Raw genomic sequence first — 17,107 nt, forward strand, 5'->3', positions numbered from 1 at the left:
CTTTCGCTCCTATATTGCAATGCTCACCTCTACCTGCCATTCCTTGCAAGATTTTGTCTGGTCAGGATGACAAACCGGTCTTGCGAGTGCATATAATATTGAAATAACACGCCGTGGGGGCTGGGTCTGCAGTAAGTATGTCAATGAGGCAAACTCCATAGGTTATGTCATACTTTTTCAGAGTTTAGCGCGCAGTGACTTCCTCGCTCGTTAATAATGGTATCTAGTAAGTGGCGATGACTCGGGTACCAGTGTCTGAATCTGCACCCAGATATGGACCTCCCTGTTTGTGAACAGATCCCCCTTGTTGTTTCTGTTTAGCATGTGCACTGTCTGTATTACTGCCTTGTTGTCTTTCAGGGGAACCAGTCGCACCACTTCACAGGTAGTCTAGGGGTCCAGAGACATGTGATCTTCTGTGTATCTGCGGACTTATGTAATTAATATCTGGTGATCCTGACGGATTCAAAACTATGGTATCGGCTCTGTGGTTTGGAGGGCAAGTATTGTGGAAGAGTAGCTGGGCTCACTTCCTCTCTTTCCAGGTTAAAATGTGGCAAATTGGGTGGGCCATGTATCCAGGAATATGCATGTATTTGTTGTGCAGCGATATAGTATGTTTCGAGGTCTGGAGCATTAAGCCCACCTTCAGATTAGGGTTGTACTAGCGTTGTCCGTTGCACCGTAGATTGCTTGCCCGCCCTGGCTAGCCTGCTGAGAAGAGCATGAAGGGTGCAAAATAGTGACTTGGGTAGTATGATTGGTATGTTAAGAAAAAAGATTAAAAAACGTGGCACTCCTATTTTTCATGAGTGCAATGCGCCCCAACAATTACTCGAAGCTTAATCCATTTCTCTATGGTGTCTGTGAGACTTTGCACCTCCTTTCCATAATTTTCCCTGACCACCAGGTCTGCGTGTACCTGGACAGCGAGATATCGGACCAATTCCGTGGTCCGTGTGAAGCGGTAATCCATCTGAACCTGAGTAGTGGAAGCTGTGAGAGAAAATATACGCAACTTATTCCAATGTATGCGCCATCCTGAGTGAGTGCAAAACCTTTCGACTTCTTGTAGTATTGGAATTAAGTTATGGTCAGGATTCCTCATATATAATATGGTGTCATCTGCATAGGCTGATATTAGTGGCTTATTTTATGGAAATCGAATGCCACGGTGTGCATGATATTCTCGCATAGCACATGCCAAAGGTTTGGCTACTAGTGCATATAGCAAGGGACAAAGTGGGGAACCCTGTCTTCTGCCCCTTGTGATTGCAATTGGGGTGGATAAAATACCATTAACTCGCACTCGTGCAACTGGGTTTGCATATAGTACTTCCACTAATTTTATAAATATCTCTCCGACTCTTACATGCCTTAATACTGCTAATAGAAAGCTCCACTCGACTGAGTTGAATGCTTTTTCTGTATCAAGAAAGACGGCTGCAGCGCGGACATCAGGGTCTATACTGGTAATTGTGCAAACAGGAGTGCGCAAGTTACTTGTTAGGGAACAACTGGGGTTAAAATCCAGATTGCTCAGGACCCACCAATCCCGGAAGCTGTAGGGAAAGCCTATTCCCTAGAATTTTTGCAAAGATTTTAGTGGCAGTATTGAGTAGCGACAGTGGTCTGTATGAGGAGCACTGTGTGGGTGCCTTGCCAGGTTTCAAAAGTGTAATCAGAATAGCTTTGCGCATTATCGGGGGCATAATTCCATCTCTAGCTATTTCTTCAAAATGATTGACCAGATGGGGGAATAGTCTATCTTGATATGCCTTATTAAAGGCCACTGTCAAGCCATCCGATCCTGGCGCTTTATTACTTTGTATTTCTTTTAATGCTGTTATAATTTCCGTGGGGCGGAGGGGGCCAATAGATGTTCTCTATGGGAATCAGTTAACCATTTCATGGCAATATGCGCTAAATAATCCTTGGTGCATTTATTTGCTTTAGGGTCCCTGAGGTGTAAAGTTCTGCATAGTACGCTCAGAACTGTTTAACAATTTGCGGGGCTCCCCACACCCGCGTGCCGCTATCATCTTGTAATGGCAGCACTTCATCAGCTCCCCTAACAGGTCTGGTCAGCATGGCTAGTGTAGCGCTGGTCTCTCCCTTCACCGTCCTCCCTAGCAGTGGCATATTTCCCCAAGTGAAATATCTAGGATTGTGCAAACTCATTATATTCGTCAATTTTTCCACAGATCTTTGCTAATTTCTCAGGCTCAGGTGTTCTGTGTGTCTCGTTCCAGTGTAGCCAGCTCTTTTTGAAATTTTAACATTCAGCCGCTTATGGATCAAAGTACCCCAGCATGTTTTGAAATAGTCATACCGTGAATTTAAACCTTGAATGCCTCCCAGATGGTAGTCATACGCTCCACACTCCCCATGTTGTTTTGAAAATATTCATCTATTGCTTGCGCTAGTTCCAAAGCGAGTATTGGGGAAATTGCCAGGCAAGGAACCTGGGTTGCATGCCCTTGAGGGCCAGATATAGCTTAACAGGAGAATGGTCTGAAAATGTGCGCGGCAGATGAGTGCAGTCGCGTATGAAGGGTAGAAGACATCTCGAGATGTCTGGGGACCTAACGAACGGTGTACTCGCTCAACTATGAACACCGTCGAGAAGGTGTCACAGCCCAGCAAGGTTATCAGAAGCTGTTCCACAAATTTCACCATGTTCCCAGTTGTTGTGGATTCAAGCAGCCCTACTATGTGCAAATTATTACGTCTTGACCACGCCTCTAGGTCCTCTGCCTTGTTCTGCAGAGCGCCATTAGTGCCTCCACCCACTTCTGCGCGCCTGTAGTCTCCACTTGCAAATCTTCAGCCTGTGATATTCTTTTTTCAACCATGACCATTCTTTCTGCTTTCTTGTCCATTTGCTCCGACATGAGGGTTTCAATTTTGCTATCTATAGTAGTGAGCCTTTGCTGCATAGTGGTGAGTATTGCCCTCAAACCCCCCTAAATCGATGCTCTGGGCTCCCTGCTCTGCCGATTGTGCCTCTACATCGTCCTTGCTGGTCCTAGTGGATTTACGTTGCTCGAATTGCAGCTTAGGTTGGAGTTTATCAGGTTTACCCATCGTGTTGCAGGTTGCGCACACTGTAAGCCGTCCAAGGTGCCAAAGGGTTTGCAAAGTGCGTGTTTAGAGCACTTCTACTGTGTCTCTAGCGTATCCTTCTGTTGGTGCTGTGTTACTTATTATGTAGCGTTGAATTTAATGCAGCTGAGTGAGCTGTGGAATTACCACAGACTCTACATGCACCTCCACGCGTTCTCAGCTTATCTTTATCGGGCACTGACCGGCCCTGGCAAGGGCGCCCCTAAACACTACATCCCTGGTACTTCCTCACCTGGGCCGAACTGCTCTACGATCTCCAGTCTAGTAAGGCGTCTGAGTGCAGCTGCTACGTGGGACTCCCAGCCACGCACACAGTTAGCCGGGCGGGCAGCTGACGCCCTGATCTGTGGGCACTCACCTTCTGGAATTAATCTTCCCGGGGGTTGAAGCATATTAGTGGTGGGCTCTGCGTTTAGAATCTGGCGGTCCCTGTGCCCTAGACGCGTGCCGCGCCCAACGAGTCAGACTGTGCAGCCAACGGACCAAACTAGCCCGCGCTGCAGGTCACTAGGGGGCACTTCTCCAGGCACGGCAGCGAGCGGTGGCAGCTGAGGGCACCTGGCGAGCACACTAGGGCAGAGTCCAGCGGTCCCTCATGCTCAAGCCCCATTCCTCACACAGAGAGGTAGGCCACGTCTTCACTGGCAGCGCACTCCCCGTAGATCAGCTCAGGGTGGATCGTCAATCGCCACGAAGGCAGCGTGCTTTGACAGACCGTCTGCTCTATCTGATTGTCCAACTGTTGCCCCTTATTTAGCACTGGATGCCGTAAATTCCTGCCGTATTAATTTATCGGTCGCAGGAGCTTACTCAGTCTGCAGCCATCTTGAAGCCAGGCAAACTCCGCCTCCCCTCACCCCTGAGAGCATCAGTGACGAAAGGGGCACTTTCATTAGTAAGCCAGCTCTATTAGCATTGCTATTGCTTGTTCAAATAGGTGAAAACTCTGCTTTTTGCAGTCTCACCCACTGGTCTTTTGCTTCTCCACTTCCATTATGCTTTGTCAGAACTGCAGCCTGATGATTAATAAACTATAGATAGAGGTAGGTTTCAGTGAATTCCTCTTGCAATTTTTGTTTACTCCATTTATATTAAAAAATAAATTTACATGAGAAAAGTTTATTACCGGGTGCACAGAGTTAATACCAAATTCTAAAAAGTGTATGGGCAGCTGGGCTCCAGTTTGTGCATGTTCAAATATGGCGGTTTGCAACATGTCAACCGTTCAAAGATGTGGCGTGCAGTGGGCTTGTGCAGAAGAGCATTGTACTAGACGTTTTATTATTACTGTTGACCGCAAGATCCTGCAAACTACTACTTACTAATTGCATACTCCAGCATCTCATGAGTTCTCCGAATATATTTGTCAGTCATTTTCTCTTCCGTTGCTTAGATTGTGTTTACCCTTTTCAGTGAAGACTTTTATTATTTTCATCAATGCCGAGATCTTTAAATGGAATCCACAACCTTCTTTCAGGTATTTTGCCAATGAGCCATTCGCCGACATTCATCGAGTGGAAGGCGTGAGGGGAGTGTACATTGCCACTCTGATTAATGGGTCCTTTACTGAAGAAAACATGAGATCAGTTATCACCTTTGACAAAGGAGGAACCTGGGAGTTGATCCCTGCTCCGACCTACAATGAATATGGAGAAAAAACGAACTGTGAGGTACAACTATTTCAAATTCTTATGTTTGTTGAACTCTCTTTTGCACTCTCTTAAGGCGACCAGTGATATCAGGCAATCTCTGTCAGCCAGTCTCTCTCTCTCTGTCTCTCTCTCTATGTCAGTCTCTCTCTCTGTCTCTGTCAGTCTCTCCCTCAGCCAGTCTTAGTCAGTGATGGTTAAAACAGTACATGTTTTTTGACTGCTCCAGGAGATTATTGGTAAAGAAGCAGGGATCTGTAAGCACCGATACTTTTCTTTTTTTATTGCAGCGCTCCAAAGGGTGCTCTCTCCACCTTGCCCAGAGGTTAAGTCAACTTCTTAATGTACAGATGCACAGGATGCCCATCCTTTCCAAAGAGTCCGCCCCGGGGATTATCATTGCCACTGGTAAGCTTCAAACCTTTGAAAGGAACTTGGGGTTGCTAACACTTCATGCTGCTGCTTTATTTTATTGTTCTGTAGTCACTGAAGGATTACTTTATTTTTATTTTCGTGTAGTCAGTGGAGGAGCTATAGATTACGTTACATTCTCAATTGTTTTAGACTTTCTGTATAATCTAGACCATGGGTACTCACAAACATTCTGTTGGGGCCTAAATTACAGTGTGGTTTGTGGTCGAGGGCCGCAGCGGTAGGGGTGGGGTCAGTGGGGGTGGGGCTAGAGTGAAAAAAAATTCAAACTGTTTTAAAACATTAGACAATGTGACAATGCTGTATTTGAAAAACAGATGTAACCTCTAAGAGCACATTTTGATAATACATTTTTATTAGCAGACAATAGCAATCTTAAGAGGCATGGCATAGCTACATATACACTTTGACCCCAATTACATCACAGTCTCTATCTCTGTCAGTCAGTCTCCCTCTCTGTCAGTCAGTCCCTCTCTCTCTCTCTGTCAGTCTCCCTCTCAGTCAGTCTCTCAGTCAGTCAGTCTCTCTCTCAGGCAATCTCTGTCAGCCAGTCTCTCTCTCTCTGTCAGTCTCTCTCTCTATGTCAGTCTCTCTCTCTGTCTCTGTCAGTCTCTCCCTCAGCCAGTCTTAGTCAGTCTCTCTCAGACTCTCTTTCGCAGTCACTCAGTCTCTCTTTCTAAGTCAGTCAGTGTCTCTCTCTCTCGGTCAGTCTCTCTCTTGCTCAGTCTCTCTCTCTCTGTCAGTCTTTCTCACTTAGGGAGGACCTGGCTTGGCAGTTCGGTCTGGACTGTTCCCATGAGGCACAGGGTCAAGACTGATTTGCATATGGCTGGGTCTAAACTGGTTTGGCATGGTGAGCAAAAGAACAATGGATTTAACCCATGTCTCTTGACTGGGGGTGCATGTATGATGTATTCAGCATTCCTACCATTATTTGTTTGTGTAGCATCTCTTTCTCAGTCAGTCACTCTCTCTCTCTCTCTGTCAGTCAGTCTCTCAGTCAGTATCCCAATCTATTAATCAGCCAGGCTCTCTCTCTCTCTCTCTCTCTCTCTCTCTCTCTCTCCACTCACTCACTCACTCTCTCTCTCCACTCTCTCTCTCTCCACTCTCTCTCTCTCCACTTTCTCTCTCTCTCCGCTCTCTCTCTCCGCTCTCTTTCTCTCTCTCCACTCTCTCTCGCCACTCTCTCTCTCTCCGCTCTCTCTCCCTCTATCCGCACTCTCTCTCCACTTTCTCTCTCTCCGCTATTTCCTCTCTCTCCCTCCCTCTCCCTCCCTCTCCCCCTCTCCCCCTCTCTCTCTCTCTCTCTCTCTCTCTCTCTCTCTCTCTCTCTCTCTCTCTCTCTCTCTCTCTCTCTCCCTCCTTCCCTCTCCTTCTCTCTCTCTCTCTTTGCAGTGCTGCAAAATTGGTCCCCTGTATCAAAAGCGAAGCAGCAGTGCACTCCACCCCCTTCTCTAAAATATAGAGCGGTATCTGCAGGCTTTAATGTACAACACCTTTGAGGCTTAGTGTTGCATGAGTTACCATGAGCTGTTGGTACTCTGGTGCCTGTTATAGTAAAGGAGGTCAAGAATCCCCTCCATGGGCGGTTGTCTTTACATGAAAAGGTACAGTGTAATCCCTTAATGATGCTAAAGAACTCATGATGCACAAGAAGATTATATTGAGGATGGGATATGATAGTATTAAGGAGAAAACTCAACGCCTTTAATTGGAAGAGTGAGAGACAATCTCTTAAAAGGGGGGTAGGGGTGGAGGACAAAACAGTGTCTTGGTACATGGTAATGTTTTGACTCTGTTTTGCATATTATGAGGTAGAACTTTATATTAATGGAGTAAGTAGGGAAGAAGCGGATAATGATACCAGAAAACTACAAGCTGGTAGTTTAAATTGGGAAATCTCTAAGTTAGCAGGGCGGTATACAACAAGAATTGAGCATTTGTTGTAGGAGAAGCGTGACAAAAAAAGGTCAGGAAACCTAAGCAAAATGAGAGATGTTCGATCCCAGACAGCGACCGTCCTTGCCATATTTAGACTACCTATATATTCCATTAGCTTCAAAACCGCAGATATCCTGTTGCCTCAGCACTATCATGTACATAACTTTTCTCACCATCACGACCCTGCACACCTTACTCAGTTCATATGTTTATACTTTGCCTCCTCTCATGGCAACAGTAACATCCTGTGCATTTGTCCCCAGCTGTGCTGGCACCCTGCTCAAAACAGGGTTTTTCAAACGAGGGACTAATCTTTGTTCTCCTCTACCTCGGTTTTTGATCAGCCTTCCTTAGACCCACTCTTCCTCTGAAGCCAGATACCAATTTCAACTAGCCAGCCTTAGTGTCTTCTCTCAGGGGTGCTTTGCTACACTAAAGATTAGTATCTAGAGAACTCACAGATTCATTTCACTCGTTGCCAGCTTGGGCATTTTGTTCACTAATTTCTCCTCATGTTTTGAAATTAGGCTTCCTCCTGACATTAGTTTCTCTTTTGACGCTTCCTAACTTTAATTTCGGGTTTGAGACTATATCAATTCTCATCAATTTCCTTTTCTGTGGTTTTTTACCTACTTTTTAGGTTAGCTTCATCTGCTCAGTGTGTGTTCTTTTCTCTCTTTCTTTGGTCATGTTTTATATTTTCCTTTTCACTCATGTGTGCCACTACTACTGTGTCCAAAACCTCACTTATCAGGGGAGACACTCGCTTTAAGTAGATTCCATTGAAATATGAATCCTCATTTAATGTTTTACAACAACACTCTCAAGCGTCTCTTTCTGTGGATTATTTTTCCATTCAGAGTGTTGTAGATTGTATTAGAACCTCTAAACACCCTCATATCTTTGAAACAAGAAAGAAATGTTAAATTGTTCTCTGTTTCATTCAGGCAAGAAACCTCTCTGCACTGCTGTCCCCAATAAACAAGACCACTGTAGATACTTATCCATGTCCTTCTTACTTATCTTAACTATATAAATGGGCTCTCTGCTGTCTTATTACCGTTCAGCCCGATTGTTGGTTCACAATTTTTCTCTGTGCTGGACTTGTTTCATGTAATGAAATTTCATGGTCTAGCTCTACCTATTTCCATTTTGCCAATCAAGACTTTTCCAATTAGAGTACTTGTTCTAGAAGATTTAGGATTTGAATCTTCGTTTGGTTGTGTTGAACGAGGAATGTCTTCCTAGATGTTGTCATTTCCCCCCCAAGTTGCTTCTGTGACAATTATTTATTTAAAGGACAGATGTTCACGAGGGAATCTGCTATTAACATCCTTTTTAAGCATTATGCTCCTTTCCTCAATAGGTTTTAAAACTCACATAAACATTGCATTAAATACTCCAACCCTATGTTTTAGTAATTATGTGTTCTGAAATGTGTATAACCAGTGTTTCTTGTAGACCAGACATATGTGAAAAATGTTTTCTCTTTAGGTACCATTGGGAAGAACATGGCCAGTAAGCCAAATGTGTATATTTCCAGTAGTGCTGGGGCTCATTGGAGAGAGGTAAACAATTTGAATTTTCACTTTTGATTAAAATATTACTTTTGAAATTAAAGACTACCATTTTTAAAAGAGTGCTCTTGTGAAATGTATTTAGTGCGAAACTAGTGTTTTTTTTTAGCTTACTTGGTAGTTGGAATCATGTACTTTCTTTGGGAAGAAATCAAAACTTTAAATAAGTATGTAATGATTCACGCCGGATGACAGACACACCGTACCGACTGTATATTCTTGGACACACCAACATTATTTTTTTGTTTCTCAGTCTTTTTGCCTTCCGTTGCTGCTAACTAGCAAGGCTTCCACAAATGTAGGGTTCTTTTTGATGTGTCTCCACTAGGAGCATAAAACATGATTTCCGCTACACCACTGGTTATGAACATCTTTTTTGGAGAAGCTAACAAAATGAAGCTGCCAGTGGCATCCTGATGTAGAATAGGAGTCCTCACCACTGTCAGCTTTTTGTGAACCTGGCAGTGTAGGACTTGAACTACAATCAGTCTGTGTACCCTGGTCTATGTCTGTCCATACCATTAGGCATTTGATGCTGGGAAGGTGAGTTAATGGACAAGAACAGTTCTAAATTTGGACACAGAGGAAAAGTCTGCAGACTGATCAAAAAGCAATAAGTCAGGGGGCTGCAGTAGAGGGAGGAAAAGCTGTCTAGCTGGTGTCATGCTAGTAGATTACAAGTAGCAAATACAGAAAATGTGTCTTCCTGCATACTGAAATGTTCAAGCAATAGAACCAGTTTAGAGTCTGATTCTACATTTCTTTTTCTTCTGCCTTGTACAGAAAATTCTAACATAAAAATGTAATGAGCCTGCTGGTCTACCTTCCACCTGACAAGGCACAGGAGGGAGTCTAACTTGCAACAAAGAGATCTTGGTTTTCAGCATTTTGTTCTATTTTTAAATTAACGCCTTAACTGCTGAGAATTTTTCACCCTAGTGCTAAGCCCTTTTCTGGCTATATGGGGTACTTCACGCTTAGACTTTCATAACTTTTTTGTTTCACATAAGCCAACCAGGCCAAGTTTGCACCCTTTTTCAGCCCGCCATAATGGGCATTGTAAGAGGGGGAAATTAGCCAAAATATAGATAAAGTTGGAGTTTTTGGGGACAAATATTAAAGTGATCAGCAAAAAGTCTTTGTTTCGTCAGTAGGTGTGTCACCCTAAGATTTCCTCGAGGCTGAAAAATTAAATTAAGGGCTAATTTTACATTATTGTGTTTTGCAAATATATTCAAGTTTACATACATTGTATGTCCTAATCGATTCTCACATGGTAAAAAAAGCAATGTTCTAAATGTAATCAACTAATATCTCCATCATCACTCCATATTGTAACACACCCACTGGCGAAACACGTTTTGGCTGGCAGAAGCATCCGTTCTCAATTAACGAAAAGATTGAAGACTAAAAAGATGATGGGATGACTCCTATTTATGTATATATAAGATTGCGCCTGCTAAGAGACTTGTTGTCGATTTACTTACCTCTGTGTTAGTGATATAGGGATGACGTCTCATCTCTTCTCTTATAGCACCTCACCAACATATTATACCACAACAGTTGTGTATTGTGTCACAAGCGCCTGATAGCCTTATTTCCCCAACTAGTTGGCAAACCAGTCCATTATGTTTACGTCCGTATAAACGTTTTGCTTTCTAAAATGTATACATATGACTCTTTCAAATGATGTTGTCTGACGTATTTCGGCCTCACTCAATTTGTGGGCCTCCTCAGGACTTTAGGTAGATTGAAGTACCTCACGTTGGTATAGTTCATGTATCAACCGCCTCAAACAGGGGATTACTGACAATGTGCTCACTATAAGGCCACCAATCACAAAGAACGTATTGATGCACTACTGTGGAGGATACCTCTCTCCACCCTGTGTCTGTGCCGCAGTACCCTGTGTGGTTCAATTATTTCAATATGAGACACTGAATCGACCTTCTCTAGTGGTAGGTGTCCTTGTGTAGTTGGGATTCATGCCTGCTAATGGAAATTATCAAACCAAGCTAAATGGGAGTGCCCTGCGAGGACTACCATTGACCCTGATTTGATCCATTCTTGTCCCCGGCACTAGGCCCAGCCACACAAGTGGTGTAGCGTTTATACCTAAAAAAATCATTAATAGGAATCCTTCTACTACAAAGTACCAGAGTGTCCTTTATAGCCCTTTGGCAATGTTGTCCACTTGCCATCGCACATACTGGGGAGGTAGTGCCGCCGTTGGCCATTGATCGACACCCACACTAAAAAGGTTAAGCTTTTTTTCAGTTTGTGTACTAGAAATTTGTCGCAGTTTATACCACAAACGCCTAGCTTAACAAAAGACTATTCCCTGGGTAGTTTCTGAACTGAAAGACAGTGTCTGCTGCTTTAAACCTTTGAATCGCGATAGTTCACCCCAGATGGTAGGTTGTTTCATCAATCTATAGTAGAATAATATTTTCCTATAAAACAGTTTTACATTTTTCATAATACACAGTGGTAATAAAGTTATCTCTAGATGGATCTGTGCTGATGAGGAATATTTTATAGGAAGCCAGAGTGTGAAATTATTTTGTAGCAAACGAGAGAAAGATAGAGGGCTTCTTTGTCGATTGTCGAAACACCGAGCAGGTGCTGGTGATACTTTGTTACGTAGTATTGCTTTTGCATAAATGCTTTAAGTCCGAGTTTATTGAGCGTCAGATTTTGAACTGGATTCTCAATTACACCAGCAGCCACTAGAGTTCTTAGTAAATTAGTAGTTTTGGTTAATTCTTTCATAAGCTCAGCAGTTTGGCGCTAGATGTGTGCAGCTGTTCTACATGTTTATCTCCTAGATTAGTGTTTTGAGACTTTATATAATGACGTTTTATTTCAATATAGATCCCAGATGGGTAGGGTCATATAACGTTTGAACTTCCACTCTTGTTTGTGAGTTTAGGATGAGAATGTCCGCCTTTGGGCAATTATGTTTTATGTCACTTCACATTTATTGAACCAAGTATTTGAGGATGTTAGAGAAAGTGTTCAGCTGGTCTTGCCAAAGGTTTATTAAAGTAGATATGCGTATCATTGAAATAATTCACTGTTTTGAGAACTTGTGGTGGAATAATGTGAAAATTGAAAAGGAATCAGTAAACGTTGAGGTCCTTAGTTGAGTCCCAGGAATGACTGACTTGCAGATAAATATGCTCAGATTAACCGATTATTCTTTGCATAGATAAAAACATAAATAGGTACCTGATTTGTTCTGAGGCACCAGTCAACATATGTGCTCTGACAGGCAAGGTTTTGTGAGGAGGTAGGGGTTAATTGCTGCTAACTCGTCCGATAGGGTGATCATGTCAAGGTATTTCCTCTGCTAGATTATCCAATACCCTGACAAGAATGGTTGCTCCAACATTGGACTCTTTCATTTATATATTCCGATGCCTTAGTTATTCCTGATCACCCGGCAGGGAAACATCTAGCCTGATAGGAAATATTTAATCTAATGAATTGCTTTAAAAAGTACCACCTTTGGAGATTTTTAAGGCTAGCTAATTTATGTTCTCGGTCAACAGGTCTTTCATAGGTTAGCATGCTTGAATTTTGGGGGGAAAGAAAGATGAAATTAAATAAACCCTAAGCACAGGTTGAGAAAAAAGAAATCATGTGGCTCATCTCTTCACATGGGTGGATTCTGCAGTGAAGCATCCTTAATGCATGAAGTCCTCTGCATACTTGGGATGTGGCAGTTCCAACTCAAGAGGTCCACCTTCGAGCACACGCCAATTCCAGGACATCGCAACCCAAAGTTGCCAGCACATACCAAGAATGATCCAAAATGCTAATGTTTTAGGTTTGTTAACTCTCGCACATGAGAGGATACAGGAGAGGCACCTTACGTTCGGTTTCTGCCCTCAGATATACGAACACCACATCTATTGTACTGTGTTACATGCTGTATGACCGTTCTAAAATGGATAAAATTCTTGCACAGCAAGAGCATAAAAGATACTCGCATAGACTCACCATAAAATATGAAGGGTGCGTCCTCTGCCACTTCAGGATTGACCACCTATAGCTGTTGCTGTGACAGGGAATGATTCAACCTTGAAACTCCAGGTTAGCTACCAGTGCTGGTGAATTGTGATTACAGATGAGCACATTTTTCATCTGCTTTGTTTTTGAAAGTGAAGCCTGATTATTGTGAATCAAAAAGTAGAGCGAACTCTGCGGAGACTCCAGTCAGAGCAATGCAGTTTAGAAGCTTTAAGGAAATAGATTTTTATAAGGCCCCTGGACAGTGTGTTGAGTAACATGGCCATTCATGTTTAACTCCGTAACCGCGGCGCACATTCCGCTGCGGTGTGGGAGCTCTACTGAATAGGCGGGACCGCGTCGGCCAACAGACGTGCGCAGCACTACCGAGGTAGTACTCGCGGCGGCTGTTGGCCAACGCGCGCATGCAAGGGATTAAAACACACACAAGCCATAATGTATGTGTTTTTACAGCAGAATCTAACACTTTGAAAACACCTGTTTATGACCTAATCCTGCACGAAATTCCCAGAGAAAAGGCTCAGTTATGTCTTAATACTGGAAATATTGTTCATTATATTACATGATTTTGTTCTGAGATGTACTACTGGTGTTTTAAACAAATATTGCTACATACTTTATATGTTAGCCTCTTAAATCAGCTTAGAGACTTAAATACCGTATATATATATATATATATATATATATATATATATATATATATATATATATATATATATATATATATATATATATATAAATAAAACTTTGCAGGGTGTTTCCTTTAAGAAATGTTATTCTCGGCTTAAAAACAAAGATAGTTCTCTTTTATCATGCCATTGGTTGAACCAGACATTTACTGCGCCATAGTGTAACATGGATATAGCTACACAGCAAATGATTCTTGCAAGCTATTCCTGCATACCATTTCACCATCCTTGCTCAATTCAACCTCTATCGGTCTCCACTGCATTACTGACTTAAAACAGACTTAAAACAGTCCGTACAATGGCTCAGCCATTATTCTTTTTTAGGTTGAAGCCTACCAAACATCAGTTGTCTGGTTTTCTGACAGTCTTGTGGGCTTTCTGAAAGCTTCCCTGGGAATGCATTTTGCTCATTGCCTACTATTCTCTTTCTGGTTTGTACCTTGCGGTTGCTTGCTTTCTATTTGCTGGCTGTACCTGCTTGAGGGGCTGTCCAGTCTTTGTTCGTCCCACCCATGGAACATTCCTTGTTTACTGTATCCGTCTGAGTACTAGCTTTCTGTAAACAGGCCGTTACCTCTTGTTTTTACCTTGTAACATGTGCTGTGCATTGAAAGACAGAGGTCCAATGTCAGGCTCTGTCTTCTGAGGGAGGTTGGAATTTACTTTTCTTTCTCGGACTTCAAAGTGAGAAGATCTGTGACAATCCTGATGTTTAGGAGGAGCAACACTATGATATTTCTTTAGCACACAACAAAAATGAACTGTGCTGATGTTTCGAAATATATCAGAATTAGGAAATTGCAAATAAAGCACATTTTATTTTGTAATTCTGAAGTGTTTTGAAAACAAATATTTGAATGGGATCAGAACACATTAGTTCACTGTGATAACATTTCCACACATTATCATTTGTGCGCAGTAAAGCAGTGGCGTAACGAAACTTGAGGGGGGCCCCCCGCAAAGTACATGGAGGGCGCACTCCATTCTCCACGCCAGTCAAGATCTCTCGGGCCAGCGACCCGACATACTGCAGGGGCTCCCCCCAGCCATAAAAAAAGGATTCTGGTTCCTCCATTGGTCACATCCGCCCTCTCATCGGGTGATCTACATACATCAGCAAATACTGCTGCTGCACCCTCCAGCAAAGTTACATAACACTGCCTCCAGCCGGCCCACAAAACACATCCTGCTTCTTGATGACCCACCTCCAAGCGAAGCCCGCTTAGTTAACCACCTCCAAACACAGACCACTGCTGTTGTGTCTGCTACTAATGCATCCATTACACTCTACTCTCACCCCTACGAAACCCGCATTATTGCTTTTCCGCCCCCTTTAAAAACACCCCATAGATGTCACTGCAAAGCCGTGACCGCCGCCCACTGCTCCCCTGTCCCCCACTGACATAAAGACTGATGGCCGGTCCCTATCTAATCACTGCCTACCAGTAAAGAAAGAGCCTTTCAGCTGCTGCCCGCCCCAGTGCCACTGTGATAGTTTAAAACATGTTAAACAATCTCTTCAGCTGTTCCCCCCCCTTAACAGTTCTTCCTGCTAACCTCTACAGCATCAAAGCAGTTCCTGCTACTTTTCATCCTCTGCATGATGCATACAATAATATTAAATGGTCTGTTTTTTGTTTCCTCACGCCAACATCAATTTACACTTTGTACCCCACTAAACCATACCTCCTGTCAAAGGCAAACCTGATCCCATATGTAGCACCAGTTAGCAAGTGCCCCAAGGACAAACACCAGAGAGAATGCGCGATTCATTCACTTAAACCTACAGTGACCACGTAGCATTTCCCCACCCACTGTCAACCCAGTGAAGTCTGCATCCGCACAGTAGCCATCAGTACCTGCAACGTCTAAAGCGCATTTCCACTTCCTTTCATTGGCAGCTCCTTATACATATACCTATGCCTTCTGGGTGGCATCTACCATAGACCACAGCATTCTTTGTCTCTGTAAGACTAACTGAATGCTGTCGGTGAACGCTTCTCTTCCCCCTTTCTTACTAATAACTAATGGAGGACAATGAAAAAAAATATAGTGTTTTTTAATGCAAATAGCGTATCAAGCACTTGCTGCTCACAGTCCTTACCAGATCCACACGTATGAATATTCTGCTATCTCACCATCCTATCAATCCTATTATTATCTGGAGATGTTTTTTACTCCTTCCATGAACTGGGAAAAGCAATACCTTGCACGAAAACAAATCCCTTTAAAACCTTTGCTACTTACGCAGGCTGGCATAGCACTTACTTGTTTTACTAACTGTAGTTGTAAAGCAAACGGGTAACTCATTCTAGGACTAGAATTACTGCTTAGAAGTGTGGAAGTTAATACTGAGACGTAGGATGATTTTTTGCATGTCTGCCAGACAGTCTTTCTTCCGTGTATGCGCACACAATGCAACAATACAATTTAGATTTAATTGTACTGGAAAGTAAAGAAACACACCATATTAATTTTACAAAGAAAAATAGACAATCGTCAACTTTATATCTCATGACATAAAAGCCTTAACATGCACAGCTTGTCCAAACCCACGCCACCTAATTCTACCACACACAGCACATTTGAACATCTCATAATTCTATGCCACACAATTCAACTATAACTAATTTAACCCTACAACATTCCATATCACATAATTACAATCCTAAAAATTAAAAAACACATATTTCTACTTCACTCCATAACCACATAATTCCACATCACATAACATTCCACACAACTTAATACCACTCCAAACCACATAATTACACTCCACACAACACAATTCAACTACACATAATTCCACTTCAACCTATATAATTATACTTTACACAACATATTTACATTCCACTCCCAAACACATCATTACCCTCCACAAAATACAACTCTGCAACATGCTGCATAATTCCACTGCGCACAATTATACACCACACCATGCCACATAATTATTCCACACGTCACACAATTCCACAATTCATCCCCACACAATTCATAAAACATAATTACATTCCACATAATACCACTCAGCACCACAAAATTAACCTCCACATAATTATGCTCTACTCCATATTTTATAAATACACTTCACATAAATCCAGTCTATGCCACGTAGCAACATTCCACATAACTACACTTCACACCATGCCTCATAATACCACTCAACATCATTTTCACTCAACAGCGCACACTTCCACGTCACACAATGCAACTCTACACATTTCCATTCCACACCACATAACTCAACAGACTGCATAATTCAAACCAACAACACAATTACACAAAACACCACATACCTCCATTCTACACCACAAAAGTCCACATCATGCTACAATATTTAACAGCACACCACATAGGTATACTCCACTACATACCACTCCACAACACAAAATACCATTCCAGAAAATCTCACTCCAAGACACACAATCCCACTTCATGACACAATCCAACTCCACATAATTCTAGTACACTCAATACCACATGATTACAATCCACATAATTACACTGCACACTATGCCACATTATTTCACTAAACCGATCCAATCCACACAACACAATTCCACAATTAACAATTCCAATCCAAACCACATATGTCTACTTGACACCACACACATTCACTCCACTCCAAACAGAAAATGCATAGGTAAAATACATT

At 42.5% G+C, this 17,107-nt stretch overlaps 1 protein-coding gene across 1 annotated transcript in view; it reads left to right on the forward strand.

Moving 5' to 3' along the window:
* SORL1 (sortilin related receptor 1) overlaps positions 1-17,107 on the forward strand; it is an 852,839-nt gene that overhangs the window by 201,215 nt on the left and 634,517 nt on the right. The window contains exons 9-11 of the mRNA XM_078682321.1: positions 4,604-4,796; positions 5,066-5,183; positions 8,646-8,719. Coding sequence (XP_078538447.1) covers positions 4,604-4,796; positions 5,066-5,183; positions 8,646-8,719 — 385 coding nt within the window. The remainder of the gene's footprint in view (positions 1-4,603; positions 4,797-5,065; positions 5,184-8,645; positions 8,720-17,107) is intronic.

Source organism: Lissotriton helveticus, chromosome 3_1, assembly GCF_964261635.1.
Source record: "Lissotriton helveticus chromosome 3_1, aLisHel1.1, whole genome shotgun sequence".
Classification (NCBI taxonomy): domain Eukaryota; kingdom Metazoa; phylum Chordata; class Amphibia; order Caudata; family Salamandridae; genus Lissotriton; species Lissotriton helveticus.